The sequence below is a fragment of the Hyperolius riggenbachi genome, chromosome 10 (assembly GCF_040937935.1).
Source record: "Hyperolius riggenbachi isolate aHypRig1 chromosome 10, aHypRig1.pri, whole genome shotgun sequence".
Classification (NCBI taxonomy): Eukaryota; Metazoa; Chordata; class Amphibia; order Anura; family Hyperoliidae; genus Hyperolius; species Hyperolius riggenbachi.
Window position 1 is genome coordinate 134,164,739 of NC_090655.1, and position 17,047 is coordinate 134,181,785.

At 43.1% G+C, this 17,047-nt stretch overlaps 2 protein-coding genes across 7 annotated transcripts in view; one reads left to right on the plus strand and one right to left on the minus strand.

Moving 5' to 3' along the window:
* Positions 1-17,047, minus strand: part of CDH23 (cadherin related 23) — a 1,682,716-nt gene that overhangs the window by 181,538 nt on the left and 1,484,131 nt on the right. For all 6 annotated transcript variants that reach the window (XM_068258239.1, XM_068258230.1, XM_068258228.1 and 3 more), the window contains one exon: positions 16,605-16,785. In XM_068258239.1, the coding sequence (XP_068114340.1) occupies positions 16,605-16,785 (181 nt within the window). The remainder of the gene's footprint in view (positions 1-16,604; positions 16,786-17,047) is intronic.
* The window catches only part of VSIR (V-set immunoregulatory receptor), a 93,125-nt gene continuing 92,952 nt past the window's right edge, over positions 16,875-17,047 (plus strand). Inside the window, exon 1 of the mRNA XM_068258242.1 lies at positions 16,875-16,895. The gene's annotated coding sequence lies outside the window, so the exon portion shown is untranslated. The remainder of the gene's footprint in view (positions 16,896-17,047) is intronic.

Sequence of the window (17,047 nt, forward strand, 5' to 3'; positions counted from 1 at the left end):
AAATTTGTCTGCATTTGCAGGCATTTTTTTCAACGAATTTGCATAAACACGTAGGCAAAAATGCATACGCGTTAACATGAAACCGCTTAAACTGCAGATGTTTTTTTCTTTGCCTGCAAGGGTAAGAGAATTTTGCTTGTAATGGAAACAGGCCCATTGACTTGTAAATGAAGCAAATTTGCATGCAGAAAATGCATGCAGATTCGCGTTCGTGTAAGCGGGCCCTGAATGACACATTGCTGGTGCACTCAGATTTCATGTAAATTATTTGGAGCTTAAAAATTTGACCAATCAGAATAACTTACTTTACATGAAATTAGAAGGCAAGGAGAAATGATATGCATCTCATTGACCCCTAGATGGTCACGGCATCCCTAGATGGTCACGGCAGGTTCTAGACTTCTTGATGCCTGAAGCAAACTTGTGAGGATGCCCCCCCCCCCTTTGGGAAGAAGATAGATAGATAGATAGATAGATAGATAGATCAGAGATCAGTTGGCTGCCCATACACCGCAGGCCGATTCCCGATCGATTGCAGCATGAAATGTCTTGGGAATTGGCCAAGTCCGCCGTCTCGCCACTGCCCCTCTAATGTATAAATGTGCCCCCTTGTGTGCATTTACACATTACCTGTCCTATGTCGCCCACCACACGGTGCCCATCCATCTTCGGTATCCCGCACCTCCTTTAGTGATATACACACTGCCGGCATATAGCACATGGCGCATGTTGATCATGGGGCTGATTGCGACATCAATGTTCTCTAGGATCTTCATATCTTGAACACCATGAGCAGATTGTGTAGGTAAACCCTCATACTACATGGTGGTGGTAAAATTGGTCAGTGATTGGTCAATCATAATTGAAAGTGTGTACCAAACTTAAATCTAAAGATAGCCATTCATCTAGTTAAGATGGGCAGATTCAACCAAGAGACAAATCTCTCTCTAATCGAATCTGATTAGAGAGAGATCTGTTGCCCATACAGCGCAGGCCGATTCCCAATCAATTTCATGCAGAAATTGATAAAGAATCGGCCTTGTGACGCCGCATCCAACTGCTTCGCCGCCCAGATGCTATACCCTAATGTTAAATGTCCCCCCCTGTCCAGTGCAAGTGATACATTATCTATCCGCAGCCTCTGCTTGTCCCCCGCTGGCTCCTGGCACACTGTTCTCCATACACGCGCACCACGTAGCTGCCTAGTAATGTGGCCACGTTATTATTAGTCTGACGTCACATACACGCCCTTACTAGGCAACCATGTGAGGTGCACGTGTATGGAGATTGGAGTGCGCCCGGGGCCAGCAGAGGACAAGCGGAAGCCGTGGAAAGGTAATGTGTAACTTGCACTGGGCACCGGGGGGAAAGCGCCGTGGGTTTTGTCATGTTCATCTATGTCTCGAAATTTCACGCCATTACTGTCACGCATCCGATCGAGCAAGTCAGCCCTACATCTTGCAGCATGTGCGATCGACTTATGCGACCAATTTCGTCCCGATTTTGGTCGCATTGTCGGGCATGCACTTGGCGGCATCGATTTTCATCCGATTAGATTATAATAATCGAATCGGATGGTCAATCGGCCGCCAAGTCACCTTATGTATGGCTACCTTAAGCCTTTAAATTTTGATTGGCCAATCACTGACCAATTTTACCACCTCCATGTAGTATGAGGGTGTACCTCAGAGCCGGGACAAGGTCCTCCAGCCCCCAAGGCTAAGACACCAAAGTGCGCCCCCCCCCATCCCTCCCAATCCAGCCGTCATACACTGATTGCTATTAGACTAAGAGGCGCCCCAGGGCCCCCAACACCTTAATCTGTAGTTATCTGGCTTGCAGTCTCTTCCATGAATCTATTTTTCTTATTTCTATGCTCTAAACACAATAGTGGAATGAAAGCTGAGTGAATTGTGCGCTGCGCCCTGAGGCTGGAGCCTCTCTCGCCTCTACCTTGGCCCGGCCCTGTAAATGGGGGAATATTTAGTACAAGGGGGGGGAGTATTTAGTATAAATGGGGGAGTATTTAGTATAAATGGGGGAGTATTTAGCATAAATGGGGGAGTATTTAGCATAAATGGGGGGTATTTAGTATAAATTTGGGGAGTATTTAGTATAAATTTGGGGAGTATTTAGTATAAATGGGGGAGTATTTTGTATAAATGGGGAAGTATTTAGTATAAATGGGGAAGTATTAAGTATAAATGGGGAAGTATTAAGTATAAATGGGGGTGTATTTAGTATAAATGGGGGGGGTATTTAGTATAAATGGGGGAGTATTTAGTATAAATGGGGGAATATTTAGTATAAGAGGAGTATTTCGTATAAATGGGGAAGTATTATGCATAAATGGGGGAGTATTTAGTATAAATGGGGGAGTATTTAATATAAATGGGGGAGTATTTAGTATAAGAGGAGTATTTAGTATAAATGGGGGAGTATTTAGTATAAATGGGGGAGTATTTAGTATAAGAGGAGTATTTAGTATAAATGGGGAAGTATTTAGTATAAATGGGGAAGTATTTAGTATAATGGGGGAGTATTAAGTATAAATGGGGGTGTATTTAGTGTAAATGGGGGAGTATTTAGTATAAGAGGAGTATTTAGTATAAATGGAGGAGTATTTAGTATAAATGGGGGAGTATTTAGTATAAATGGGGGAGTATTTAGTATAAGAAGAGTATTTCGTATAAATGGGGAAGTATTATGCATAAATGGGGGAGTATTTAGTATAAATGGGGGAGTATTTAGTATAAATGGGGGAGTATTTAGTATAAGAGGAGTATTTAGTATAAGAGGAGTATTTCGTATAAATGGGGAAGTTTTATGCATAAATGGGGGAGTATTTAGTATAAATGGGGGAGTATTTAATATAAATGGGGGAGTATTTAGTATAAGAGGAGTATTTAGTATAAATGGGGAAGTATTTAGTATAAATGGGGGTGTATTTAGTATAAATGCTGGAGCATTTAGTATAAGGGGAGTATTTAGTATAAATGGGGGAGTATTTAGTATAAATGGAGGAGTATTTAGTATAAATGGGGGCGTATTTAGTATAAATGGGGAAGTATTTAGTATAAGAGGAGTATTTCGTATAAATGGGGAAGTATTATGCATAAATGGGGGAGTATTTAGTATAAATGGGGGAGTATTTAATATAAATGGGGGAGTATTTAGTATAAATGGGGTAGTATTTAGTATAAGAGGGGGAGTATTTAGTATAAGAGGAGTATTTCGTATAAATGGGGAAGTATTATGCATAAATGGGGGAGTATTTAGTATAAATGGGGGAGTATTTAGTATAAATGGGGGAGTATTTAGTATAAATGGGGGAGTATTTAGTATAAATGGGGGAGTATTTAATATAAATGGGGAATATTTAGTATAAATGGGGGAGTATTTAGTATAAATGGGGGTGTATTATGTATAAATGGGGGAGTATTTAGTATAAATGGGGGAGTATTTAGTATAAATGGGGGAGTATTTAGTATAAATGGGGAAAGAGGAGTATTTAGTATAAATGGGGGAGTATTTAGTATAAATGGGGGTGTATTAAGAATAAATGGGGGAATTATAAATGGGCAGAGCCAGGACAAGGTCCTCCAGCGCCCAAGGCTGAGACACCAAAGTGCACCCCCCATCCCTACCACTCCAGCCGTCACACACTGATTGCTTTTAGACTAAGAGGCGCCCCAGGCCCCCCAACACTTAAGGCTTGCAGTCTCTGCCATGTATCACTTTTTCTTATTTCTCTGCTTCAAACACAGTCGTGGAATGAAAGCTGAGTGAATTGTGCGCCCCCTCCTACACTGCGCCCTGAGGCTCTACCTCGTCCCAGCCCTGGTGTACCTACACAATCTGTCCAAAGTATTCAAAATCGATTGGCCCTTATACTAAATGGATGTGGTAAAACTGGCCTATCATTGGCCAATCAAAGTTGAAGGTTTGTACCAGGGTTTAAAGTGATAGTGAGGCGAAAATGAAAAAAAAAAAAAAAAAAGTTTGATACTTACGTAGAGGGAAGAATCTAGGTCCTGTTGAGCCTTCCCTGTCCTGTCCTATGCCTCTGACCTTCGGGAGGCGTGCCTCCGAGTGCTCCCGAGGACAGGCGGTGTACCTTTACTGTGGGACAGCGTTGGAACGAGCAGACCAAGAGGGGACAGGGAAGGCTCACTAGGATCCAGTGCCTTCCTTCTTCATAGGTGGGTATCTGACTTTTTCTTCCTCTACAGATATTCTTTAGCCTGGTACACACGTCCAATTTTGATTGCCAGATTTTACCACTTCCATGTAGTATGAGATCTTACCTGCACAAAATGTTCATAGTATTCTAGTCAGTTGACCCTCATACTGCATAGAGTTGGTAAAATTAGTCATTGATTGGCCAATCAAAATTAGATGTGTGTATGCACCCCTCATTATTATCACTGCAGTGACTGGATATTAAGCCAATCAAGCCAGTAGCTGCCCATCAATCAGCTGTGGTATGTATAATTACTTAACTGCTAAAGGCTTAAAGAGGGACCGAGGTGGGCTCATGAAATAAAAAAAAAACTATGCTACCTGATCGGTTGGGGGGGGGGGGGTATTGGGTGATCAGGTAGCCTCCAAAACCGCCGCTCCTGTGGGCACGAAAGTGAAAGGGGAGATTCATTCTCTAGTTCACAGAGTGCAGGAAGGCGGGGGAGTGCCAGGGGGCATGGCCAGGGAGAGAGAGCTGCCAAATGGCAGCACTGGAATCCCTGCAGAAACGCCCCTGGCGGGCATTTTGAACAGGGAATCCCTCTCCCACATGTCCCTCTCAGCAGCAGTGAGCAGTTACCAGGCAGCAGCAAGCAGTTGCCACAAGGTATCTAAACACATACGGGTTACCAGCCACCTTAATGTATCAAGTATCAAAAATGTATTAATCAATCAAGAACTTAAATAATCTCTAATAATACACGTATGAAAAAGAGCAATCATGATTCAAAAATTAAAATTGCGTATGCAAAAAGCTAATATAGCCATCAAGACAGCACTAGTAATTAATGTCCCGGTTCAATAATGCATATGGACAATCCCACACTTGCATACTCCACACATCCCGCGCTTACATACCGGTGCCATGTAAATATTAAACAATTAAGGTGGGGGCCCCCTTTAAAGATTTTTTGCAATCCAGCAAAATCCAGGCAACAACCACTGTTAATGGAGTTGGATAATCTCCTTTAGTTGAAGTCAACAATTCTGGGACTTGTACACTGGATACTTCCAAAGCTGTTATTAATCATATATCCGTAATAAGGAAAAAGAGGGTAGATCTCACCACAGGCCGGCAGTTTACTGATGTCCATTTAGTCTGGCGTGCATCACAGTTCCATTCAGCGCTGAAAGGTGGCAACAATGGATATAGGGTTGCTCCATTCATCCGCTCGGCCTAATGATTGGGTCACCTCTGCTCGGATACAGTCCGGTTGCACTCCGGTTAACTGCTTTCTCCGACGAGGCCGACAGCAGGAGGCAAGACGCCAAGCGCGCATCAGCGCGGAAGTGTAGCCGGGAACTCAGGCTGCGTGGCTCCGCCCACCGACGTTTCGCGTCATATGTGACGCTTCATCAGCAGCAAGCAGTTACCAGGCAGAAGCAAACAGTTGCCAGGCAGCAGAAAGCAGCCCACCCCCTAGCATAAGAGGGCAAAGGTGCTTCTCCAGCTCAAATTAGAAAAGCGCCTGTGTCCTATTGGGCTAGGGGGTGGGGCTACCGGTGTAAGTCAGACATCGGAACACCCGGTGAGTATATTATTAAACTTCAAACCAAAATATTACCTGAGTTATATACTGGCTGCCTCATGTCTATTAAAAACCCTCCTGGCGGTATAAAAAAATCCGCCAGGAGGCAGCGCGGCAGTTTTTTTTTTTTTTTTAAATCATGTAGCGAGCCCAGGGCTCGCTACATGATAGCCGCTGCTCAGCGGCATCCCCCCGCCCGCTTCGATCGCCTTCGGCGATCTCCGATCAGGAAATTCCGTTCAAAGATCGGGATTTCCTGGAGGGCTTCCCCCGTCGCCATGGCGACGGGGCGGGATGACGTCACCAACGTCATTGGGAGTCCCGATCCACCTCTCGGCGCTGCCTGGCACTGATTGGCCAGGCAGCGCACGGGGTCTGGGGGGGGGCCCGCGCGCCGCAACGTATAGCGGCGATCGGGCGCGGGGCGGCGGCGATCAGTGCACTTTGCTAGCTGCGTCCAGCAAAAAAAAAATTAAGAAAATCGGCCCAGCAGGGCCGGAGAAAACCTCCTGCGCGGCTTACCCCGAACTACGTTCGGGGTTACCGCCAGGAAGGTTAACTGATTAAAATGGCATAGCATTTGCTTTCCAGAAAGTGCAGGATCCAAAACCACCTCACTGCCATATCCTGTAGGAATTAGTCTACTTTGCATCTCAACAGGGGTGCCGCTGTAGGCACTGACTGCCCCTCGGCACTGACAGTGCACCCTCCAGGCATCCTTAAGGCCCTGTTCACAGTGCTCAATTGCGTTGCAGAAAAATTCAGCATGTCATCTCACTGCCGATACAAACCTATGAGCATTATGCAGGAGAACAGAGGTGCCAAAAGGATAAAAGGAAGCTAAATGAGCTTAAAAACCAAATTCTTGGTAAATAGAGGAGGTAGTGGTGGACTTACCTCCTCCAAGTAGACACACAACGACTGTAGTAAAGACAGTCAATATATTTTATTTATGAACTCCAAATATGCAACGCGTTTCGCAGCTTTGATCCCGTTTCGCAGGCACCTCTGGCTCTTCTACTGACCACATATGCTATTGCTCCGTTGTTAATGCCTGATGAAGCGGGATCAAACCTGTGAAACGCTTTGCATATTTGGAGTTCATAAATAAAATATATTGACTGTCTTTACTACAGTCGTCGTGTGTCTACTTGGAGGAGGTAAGGCCACCACCACCTCCTCTATTTACCAAGAATTTGGTTTTTAAGCTCATTTAGCTTCCTTTTATCCTTTTGGCGCCTCTGTTCTCCTGCATAATATTGAGTTCACCCTGGGTGGAGGGTTGAACCCCCTTTTTCTCATCTACAGAGAGCGACTTCTTATTCCTGAGTGGGGTCAGGAAAATCTCCTCACCTGCCTTTACAGTGGTTGCCTAATGGTAACCCTGGTTTGTGAGTATTAATATTTACTCTATTAACCATTTACCAGTACATATTACACTATTGGGGCTCTTGGTGTTCCTTGTTTTTAATCCTATGAGCATGTTCACAGTAACGGATCACGTTTTTCTAACTCGCTACTTGCAGGCTTTATTTATTTTATCATTTATTTAAGTATTTATATAGTGCTGACATATTATGCAGCGCTATACAGAGTATATTGTCTAGTCACTAACTGTCCCTCAGAGGGGCTCACAATCTAATCCCTACCATAGTCATACGTCTATGTATGTATCGTGTAATGCATGTATCATAGTCTAGGGCCAATTTAGGGGGAAGGAAATGAACTTATCTTTATGCTTTTTGGGATGTGGGAGGAAACCGAAGTGCCCGGAGAAACCCCACGCAGATTTTGACCTGGCTGAGATTCAAACAGGGGAACCAGCGCTGAAAGGCGAGAGCTCTAACCACTGCGCCACCGTGCTGCCCCTCGGTTTTTTCCGCCTTGGTTTTTGCCCTGAAAAATACAGTACTTCACATGGATCTATTTATCTTGAAATAACAAATACTATTACTACAGCCATTTCCCTATTTTTAAAACAGATTTAAAACAGTTTGAAGGAACAGTGCCGTAATAGGAGAACAGCTGTCAGGCTTCTCCTTTTTCCTGCAGCAACAAAACTAAAAGTACTCTTTTGCAATGTCCGGTTTACAGAACAACACAACTATGTGGAAAAATACAAAGAACATACCATAATATGGCACTGTACAATAGCATCTGATATGTACAGTATATATTATATAATCTACACTCTGTTCCTTTTCATCCCTTAATCTCTGTTTATTTTGAATTTATTGTCTTTCTCAGCCTGTTTTATTTTACTGACATGCTTACTTTGTAATGCTGGGAATACACAATGAGATTTTTCGAAAATCAGACATGTCAGAACTGATCTATCGAACCATCTATCTGCCAAAAAAACTCATGGTGTATTCCCAGCATTAGATTGTGAGCTGATTTGCATTCATTTCTTTTGAGGAAAAGTTTCAGCAAGCTTCTAGCTGATTGACTGTGGAGTGGCCTAATCATTACCACTCAGTCTCTCTATTACTAGCATGGGAGGTCAGCGTGTGACGTGGTTACCGGGGCATTTTATGATACGTGCATATTTATAGCAGTAATATTAATGATGGATTAGAATGGAAGTGACATAAGACTCCCCTTTTATGCACAGCAACAATGCAAATTTCCAGGCTGTCCTGCTCATTTTCTGCCTCTAATATTTTTAGTCATAACCCCTGAACAAGCAGGAAGATCAGATCTTTGACATAGGTCTAACTGGATTTGCTGCATGCTTATTTCAGATGTGTGATTCAGAAGATTTGCCTCACATTGGTAGTATTGTCTCGCACTCACTAAAGGATCAAACCCATAGTCTTTAAGGGGAGTGCGACGCAGCGACAGCTAAAAAGAGGGATGTCGCCCTCTATGCAGTATTCAACAAGGAAGGAAGCTAGCACATCCAAAATCGATCTTTATTGGTTCCATGTAAAAATATGGTGGGCGATGTGCATTCACTGGGATCAGCAGCAGCCTGCTGATCCCAGTGAATGCACATCGGTGTCAGTGAGTGTTATGGTGGGGATACACGATGTGATCTGGTGGCTCGATTAGCCGCCGGATCGACTCCCGCCGCGTCCCCTCGTGCGCCCGAATCGATTACCGCTCGTCCCCGCCGGCGCAGCTTATCTTCCGCTTGATTCCCTGCCATTGTCCGTGGGCGGGAATCGAGCGGGGAATCGATTCATTTGTGATCGCACCTGTCGGATATTATCAATCGAGCCCATCAGCGGCTCGATTGATAAGAAAGAAACGCACCGTGTATACCCACCATTAGAGGAGCCAGACTCCTAACTTCCTATGCAGAATCTTTTGCATAGCAGCAGACAGATCATTGTCTCAGAGCAAATATTGCCTTGATAAAGTTGTCCTACGCGGCTCTGAAACGTTGGCCATATTTTTTACATGGGACCAATAAAGATTGATTTTGGATGTGCCAGCTTTCTTCCACATGTGATTCAGACGATGCTGATGCATGAAAGATCAACAGGATGCCAGGCAACAGGTATTGTTTAAAAGGAAATCTGACCACCTCCCAATCCCCCACCCTTCAGGTGCCCTTTAAGGTCTGTCACAGATGACATCTTATCACACTCCACCTAGAATGTTTAATCAACTTCTCATAGCCATTTTAATGGTGGCAAATTGGTAATTTTCCTTTCTCAACCATTCCTTTAAAGCGGGATCGTCACCATAAAAAAATCAAATTACAACAGCAACCAGTGTTGCCAACTCATCCCTTTAAATACGGACTCTTATGAATTATACTTGTCTTGTGGCTAGTTAGATGCAGTTTAGGCACAGATTATGTGTGAGAAGCCCCAGAACCTGTATAACTTCGATGTGTCAGTATTTAAAGGGATGAGTTGGCAACCCTGACAGCAACTGGTCCGAGTGTATTAAGTGATAAAGATGCTAAGCCTGCTTTAAAAAAAAAATTCTGCCATTATGGTTTGGGGTTATCACACACCTTAGGAGCACTGGTCCTTTAAAGAGAACCTATACAGAGGAATATGGATGTTTCCTTTTAAACAATACCAGTTGCATTGAAGTCCTGCTGATCTTTGGCTGCAGTAATGGCTAAATCACAGACCTGAAACAAGTATGCAGCTAATCCAGCCTGACTTCAGTCAGAGCACCTGATCTGCATGCTTGTTGAGGGGCTGTGACTGAAGGTATTAGAGACACAGGATCAGCAGGAGAGTCAGGCAACCAGTATTTTTTTAAAAGGAAAAATCCATATGCTTTTCAGTTTAGGTTCCCTTTAATTGCCATTGCCATCGGCTGGCAAAACAGTTGCATGCTGGGAAAGGGGGGGGGGGAGAAGGAAAGGGGGGGAGAAGGAAAGGGGCTTTTTATCTATAATATATGCTGCCTCTTCCCTTTATTTCCTCCACCTCCTATGACATAAGACGGTGCACTTCCTAGTATAAAACCTCAATGGGAGTGTCTGAAAACTCTGGGAGGAGGGCGGGTAACGAATACGCAATTAGTAAGAGGGGAAAAAACAGTGACGGAGGAAATGATGTCAGGATTAGCTTCATTCAAAGGTAACCAAGATGGAAACGGTCTAGAATAGGATTCTCTGTTTTTTTTTATAAAATTCACAGGAATCATAACGTGGACAGTGCAACAATTCTGTTATGTAAGTAGAACTAGGATTTATCTACTTATCTGTGTTTTTTATTTCTAGGTTAGCATGGGTGTCACTTGTTCTTTAAGATACTTGCCCCTATGCTTTCCATCTCTCTGTTATTTTTTTGAAGTCCAAGCTGTCTGCGTTCACATTTCACACAGCTTCCAAACTGGAGTCACCTATTGTTCATCTGGCCAAGCATCTTGTTTTATAGATAGGAGTACTGGGATAGAGGCGCCCAATGTATCGAAAGACTTTCTCTAATAACATGTAATAATGGGAAGAGGGGTAATCGCTTACCTTTCCAGGAGATAGACCAGAATAACTGAGATATATATTCCAAACACAAATAATAGACAATGCATTTCATAGGTATTCCCCCGCTTCCTCCGGTCAGTTAAACAAATTGTGCCTGAAGGTAGATCGCTGTGAGTGTGAGCGCCTCTAAGAGTCTTATTATTGAATGTTTTTAGACAGAATCTTGATACTTCGGATGCCTCCATCCCAGTACTTCTATCTAGTCAGACCTCCCTTGGAGGTATTAGCTTTGCAGTTTAAAAAAAAAAAAAAAAAAAGAATAGAAAGCAACCATCCAGAATCTGGTGGGACCTAGACAATTGAGCGGGGACAGTTAATTTCCCGCAGGCCTATGCATCTGCAACCAACCTTTGTGAGTATAAAGCAACAAACTTACACCTTGCCAGATACTGCACCACTGGGCTCTTGGTCTCTCTCTATCCCTGCTTAGGTGTTCCTAGGTATTCACCCACTGCAGGAGTCAAAGATATCTACTCATGTTTTATAGACCACTCTAGGCCCCTTCATTTCCTTTCTAATGACTTTTCCTGTTATTATTGGCAACTTCAACATCCCCATAAATACGAATATCGCTACTACCGTTGAATTTCTTTTCCTGTCCTCTTCTTTTGACCTCCCCCAGTGGTCCTCTTCCATCCACACAGATGGCTATACTCTGGCCCTCATTTTTACTTCGCCTTACTCCTTCTGAAGCTACAATATAAAAACCCTAAATTTCTGACCCTTGTAAGATATGGGAACTTTGTAATGCTGGGCATATACTGTTCGTTTCCTCCTTATCAATCGAGCCGCTGATGGCTCGATTGATAATTTCCGACATGTCAGATACCCCGCTGGATCGATTCTGCGCTCGATCCCCGCTGGCGGACATTGGTAAGAAAACGAGCGGAAGATAAGGAGCGCCCGCGGGGAGGAGCGGGAATCGATCCGGGCGCACGCGGGGACGCGGCGGGAGTCGATCCGGCGGCTAATCGAGCCGCCGGGTCGACTCGTGTATTCCCAGCATAAGAGACAAGACCTCCAGTAGATGACTTGTCACAGTGTCCCCATTAAAAAGCACTCCTTACAAGCAGAACTGGCAGCACTGACCAAGGTCACCTGTCTCTACACTGTCCAGCATTGAGTATCCGACCTCTGAACTGATTTGCCCTGCCCACTAATGAGGCACCTGAGAGCAGAGTAAACATAGCCCCAGCTGGCTGCTATGATCTCTGGATGAAAAAGTGGGAATCTATATGGGGAACAGGGATGTTGCAGAACAGTACCCCTTAATCCTTAAAAAGGCACCCATGGCATGTACTATGCTTGTACCCCCGTAGATACACCACTCTTTAAAACTGAATGAAGGCACTGATTGATAATTGCGTACTAAAAAGGAAAAGAGTGACGCATACATTAAGTGTGCAACTATAGATTTTATAGATTTAAATTATCACTAAAGTCAACCATCTTTCTCAATACTCTGTGGTTGATGCTAGAGCCAATCGCTATACAATATTCATGGATCTTCAGCAGTTATGTTTAATCTCTTTCCATGGGTTTATCTCCTTAAAGGGGAACTGAAGAGAGAGGTATATGGAGGCTGTCATGTTTATTTCCTTTTAGACAATACCAGTTGCCTGGCAGCCCTGCTGATCCTCTGCCTCTAATACTATTAACCATAGCCCCTGAACAAGCATTCAGCAGATCAGGTGTTTCAGTGGTTCAGACTTATAAGTCTGATCTGACAAGACTAGCTGCATGCTTGTTTCTGGTTTTAATCAGATACTACTGCAGAGAAATAGACCAGCAGGGCCGCCAGGTAACTGGTATTGATTAAAAGGAAATAAACATGATAGCCTCCATATACCTCTCTCTTCAGTTCCCCTTTAAGGCACAGTACTGGAAAAATGCAATAGGATAAATTAAATGTTGTGGTGAGCTTTATAAAGTTAATGATCTGGTGAATGGATTAATTATCCATAAACAGAAGCTGCATTACAAAGCAAAATAATTGCTTAATATAAACAGGTTTTCAAAACGTACAAGATCTTATCTTTTCCTCTTTTCATGAAAAACATAAGCAAGATTGTAGAAACACCAAACAGGTTCATACAAAGTAAATTAATGATTAAATAGGGCAATAATGTACGTCATATTCTAACAATATACTGACATATATATGCTATACTATACAGCTATACTTGACTTCCTATGAAGTAAATTATATAGCATTATTCATTCTCAATTTGCTACACACATTGTGAGTGGTCAAGCACTGCTATAAATTATATGAAAACAACTATAACCTTGTAGGATGATGAATAGACATTTCACCTCATCAATAGCTGTTAGAAACTATTTCTGATAAACCACTGTACGTAAATCAGAGCTGAACATACGTACAAATGCATCCTGTACCACGTAGTATAAAAAAAAATAGACTTAAAAAATGTAATAAAGGAAAATAGCATATTAAGATCATCATCTGAACTATTACAGAAGAGGTAAATTGCTGCATGTCGGGTCTGTTACAAGCAGTGCAAGAGATTCAATAACTGCTTGCAATAATTAACAACCTAGCAACTGGGCCAGGACTAAGTAGCTGTTTAAAGCCTCACCTACACGGTTAGATGAGGCTCCAATCCGGCGGCTCGATTAGCCGCCGGATCGCCTTTTCCGCGTCCCCGCTCGCGCACCGGATTCGATTCCCTGCTCGTCCTCACCAGCGCCGCTTATCTTCCTCTCGATTCCCTTCCATTATCCCCTCGCGGGGAGCGAGCAGGGAATCGGTCCTGTCGGTTCTTATCAATCGAGCCGAATCAGCGGCTCGATTGATAAGCAACATCGCTGCCTCATCTACGCGTGTAGATGAGGCTTAACAGAGGCTGGTGACCATGAATCAGAAGACAACAGAGGCTGGTGACCATGAATCAGAAGACAACAGAGGCTGGTGACCATGAATCAGAAGACAACAGAGGCTGGTGATCATGAATCAGAAGACAACAGAGGCTGGTGACCATGAATCAGAAGACAACAGAGGCTGGTGATCATGAATCAGAAGACAACAGAGGCTGGTGATCATGAATCAGAAGACAACAGAGGCTGGTGACCATGAATCAGAAGACAACAGAGGCTGGTGATCATGAATCAGAAGAGAACATTTACAAACACGTAAAAAAAAAATCTTTGTGATAAGAAATACCAATCATTTCATTTCCTTCTCAGAAGAGCTCAAGGTTCCTATGGGTATAATGTACAGGATGTAAGCTGCCCATATATTGATGGATCACGCTACAGTTGCACAAGCGCCTTTAGATGTGCCTTTTGTTTGGCTAAATACATTTGGATGGCACTTTATTTGGCCGAAAGAAGTGTGCGTTGCCAGTGCATAATAAATTGTCATTTGTTATAAGAAGTTGTAATTTTTAAGGTAAGCCGCCACCTCTTTTCTCATTTCAGTTGTTTTTTAACACTGTTTTATATATCCTTGTGTGCCTCTTACCCACCGTTTATGCCCAGAGGTTATATAGAGGAACATGATAGGGTGCTGCAGAATAGTGATGGTCATGTCTATGAGAACGCATGGAGAATCATGTGATAAGTTTGGTCAGATAATAGATATTTAAAGGGACTCCAAACACCTCTCATGGGCATGCCTTTAAGACAGACAACTTCCAACAAAGTTGTGCTATGACCGCTCTGGAGGAGCCTCTTACAATGGCCATGCGTGTCACTTCCTCTTCCTGCTTCATTCACTGATGCACTTCTCTAACAGAGAAGGCAGGGGTGACCCGATAGTTATAACATAGCGAAGATGGCAGCCACGATTTTTAAAGTGAAATGGAACGAAAACTATTTGGTGTGGAACAGCGATTCAGGCATCACATGAAAGAGGAAAGCACAAGCTACAGAAAGGTATGCATCTTTAAGTACTTTGCTGTACTGGTTGGAGTCTTAAAGGCATGCCCATGAGAGGTGCTCGGAGTCTGATTTGCTAGTCATGATCATGTACTAAAGCAGGATATGATCACAGCAAATTAGAGCTTAGCAACTATCCGCTGATCAAACAAATCACATGCTTCGCAATGAGTCCTCCTAGACATAACCATCACTACTGCAGAACAGCCTGGTAATGTATGATGAGATTGTTAAGAAAAACTTACTGGAGTTCTGTAGCTCAGTTGACATGTCAACACCTGTAATGACTACCCACAGCCATTCACAGACTTAACTCTTCTTTTTATTTTAATGTCTAAATGAAATGTCACAATGACATGAGGTTCTTATTTATGGATCAGTCTGAGGTTGAGAGCCCTGAAGCTCTTTGGATTGTGTCCAAATGTCCATCTGCCATTTAAAATGACCACTAGCAGAATTTTAGAAAATATTTTTTTTTTCAACAGGAACCTTAAGTGAGAGGAAAACAAATGCTATCAACTTCGTTTGCTTGGTAAAGGTGGCCATACACTGATGAATTTGCAGCAGATTCAACCATCAGATAGATTTCTGTCAGATGCCTGTCAGGTCGAATCTGACAGGAATCTATCTGATGTGTGCCACACACTAGGAACAGATTTCCAATAGATTTCAGAATTAAATCTATTGGAAATGTATTGAAAATCAATCTAAATGCATTATTGCACCATTAGATCCAATGCAATTCTGTGGGCCATTGATCTGCTGTCAGCAGCAGATCGACCTAGATTTTCCATCCTGTCAGATCAAATCGATCGAAATCGGCTGCAAATCGCGAATCAACCGATCGACTTATGACTGAAATCGACCAGTGTATGTGCCCCTTAACAATGCCAGTTGCTTGGCTGTCATGCTGGGCGTTAGGCTTTAGTTGTTTGTGAGTCACATACCTGCAACATGGGGCAGCCAGCAGAGTCACACCAAAGTCAAAGTCAATTAAACCTTCTGATCTGCATGCTTATTCTAGGCCAGTGACTTAAAGAGAAACTCCAACCTAGAATTGAACTTTATCCCAATCAGTAGCTGAAACCCCCTTTTACATAAAAAATATAATGCTTTTCACAAACAGACCATCAGGGGGCGCTGTATGACTGATTTTGTGTTGAAACCCCTCCCACAAGAAGCTCAAGAAGCTCTAAGTACCGCGGTACTCTGGGCAAACTGCCACAATGTCACAATGTTCACAGACAGGAATTAGTTGTTTACAGCTGTCTCTAACAGCCAGAACAGCTAAGAGCAGCTACATAACCTGCCCACAGTAAAAATGTCACCATGTAATAAATGTCAGAATGTAAATTAGGGAGAGGAAAGATTTTACAATGAGCAAACACTAACTAAATCATTTATACATAATTATGGTAAAAAATGAAGCACTTTTTTTACTACATTATTTTCACTGGAGTTCCTCTTTAAAGTATTAAGCCTCATACACATGCCTGGCTTACGTTGACTGGGTTGGCTGATAACAACTGCCTCAACTGACAATCAGGTGTGTGTACAGCAGCCAGCAACCCCCAACTCGTGTGCGATCTGCAAGTGGATATACTCAACCCCAGCAATGCTGATCCCATTGTTCACGCTGCTCCCCCACCCACCGCGTCACACCAATCATCCGCCCGCCCCTCCCACATAGCAACACAGCGCTACACAGCTGGCATACGTGTTTAGCAGCCCGTTTCAGCAATGTCGCCCAAGGGGATCAAGTCCTGATCCCCAACAGGCAACATCTGTCAAAGGTGTATATGCTCTTTTAGAGGCAAAGCATGAGCACAGAAGTCCAGCAACTGGTATTTATTAGAGAATGAAGATGGCGACCTCTGTATTCCTTTCACGTCAGGTTTCCTTTTATATAGTTGGCAAAACTTTTCCAAAATTAAGTCACAAGACTGAATCATGTGATCTGTATCTCATCATAAACTTACCAAGTATATCACCGCCAACAATGCTGTACTCTACTTGCCCATTGAGACCCGAGTCTTTATCATCAGCTTTGAAGGTTGACACCCTGGGACCTGGCTGACCTTCAGTTATCTCAAAGGGACCTTCATATAACCTTGGAAATATTGGCCAGTTGTCATTGATATCATTCACATTGACATACACCTGTAAGAATAATATTATAAATAATCAGAATAATGTCTTACTTCTAGGATGGAATTTAAAGGGTAAGGAAGAAGGTGGAAGTGGAAGATCATAAAAAAGCTCTAAGAATGGTAAGGGGAGGGTCAAATATACAACTGTGGTATGTTACAGTACAAACAGGTAATATAAAGCTCAGAATAATCACATTTGACTTTTTTGACTTTTCTGACCAGACCAGTGAAATAACACTGTTTGCTTTTGACTATATTTGTCTGGGTTTGGT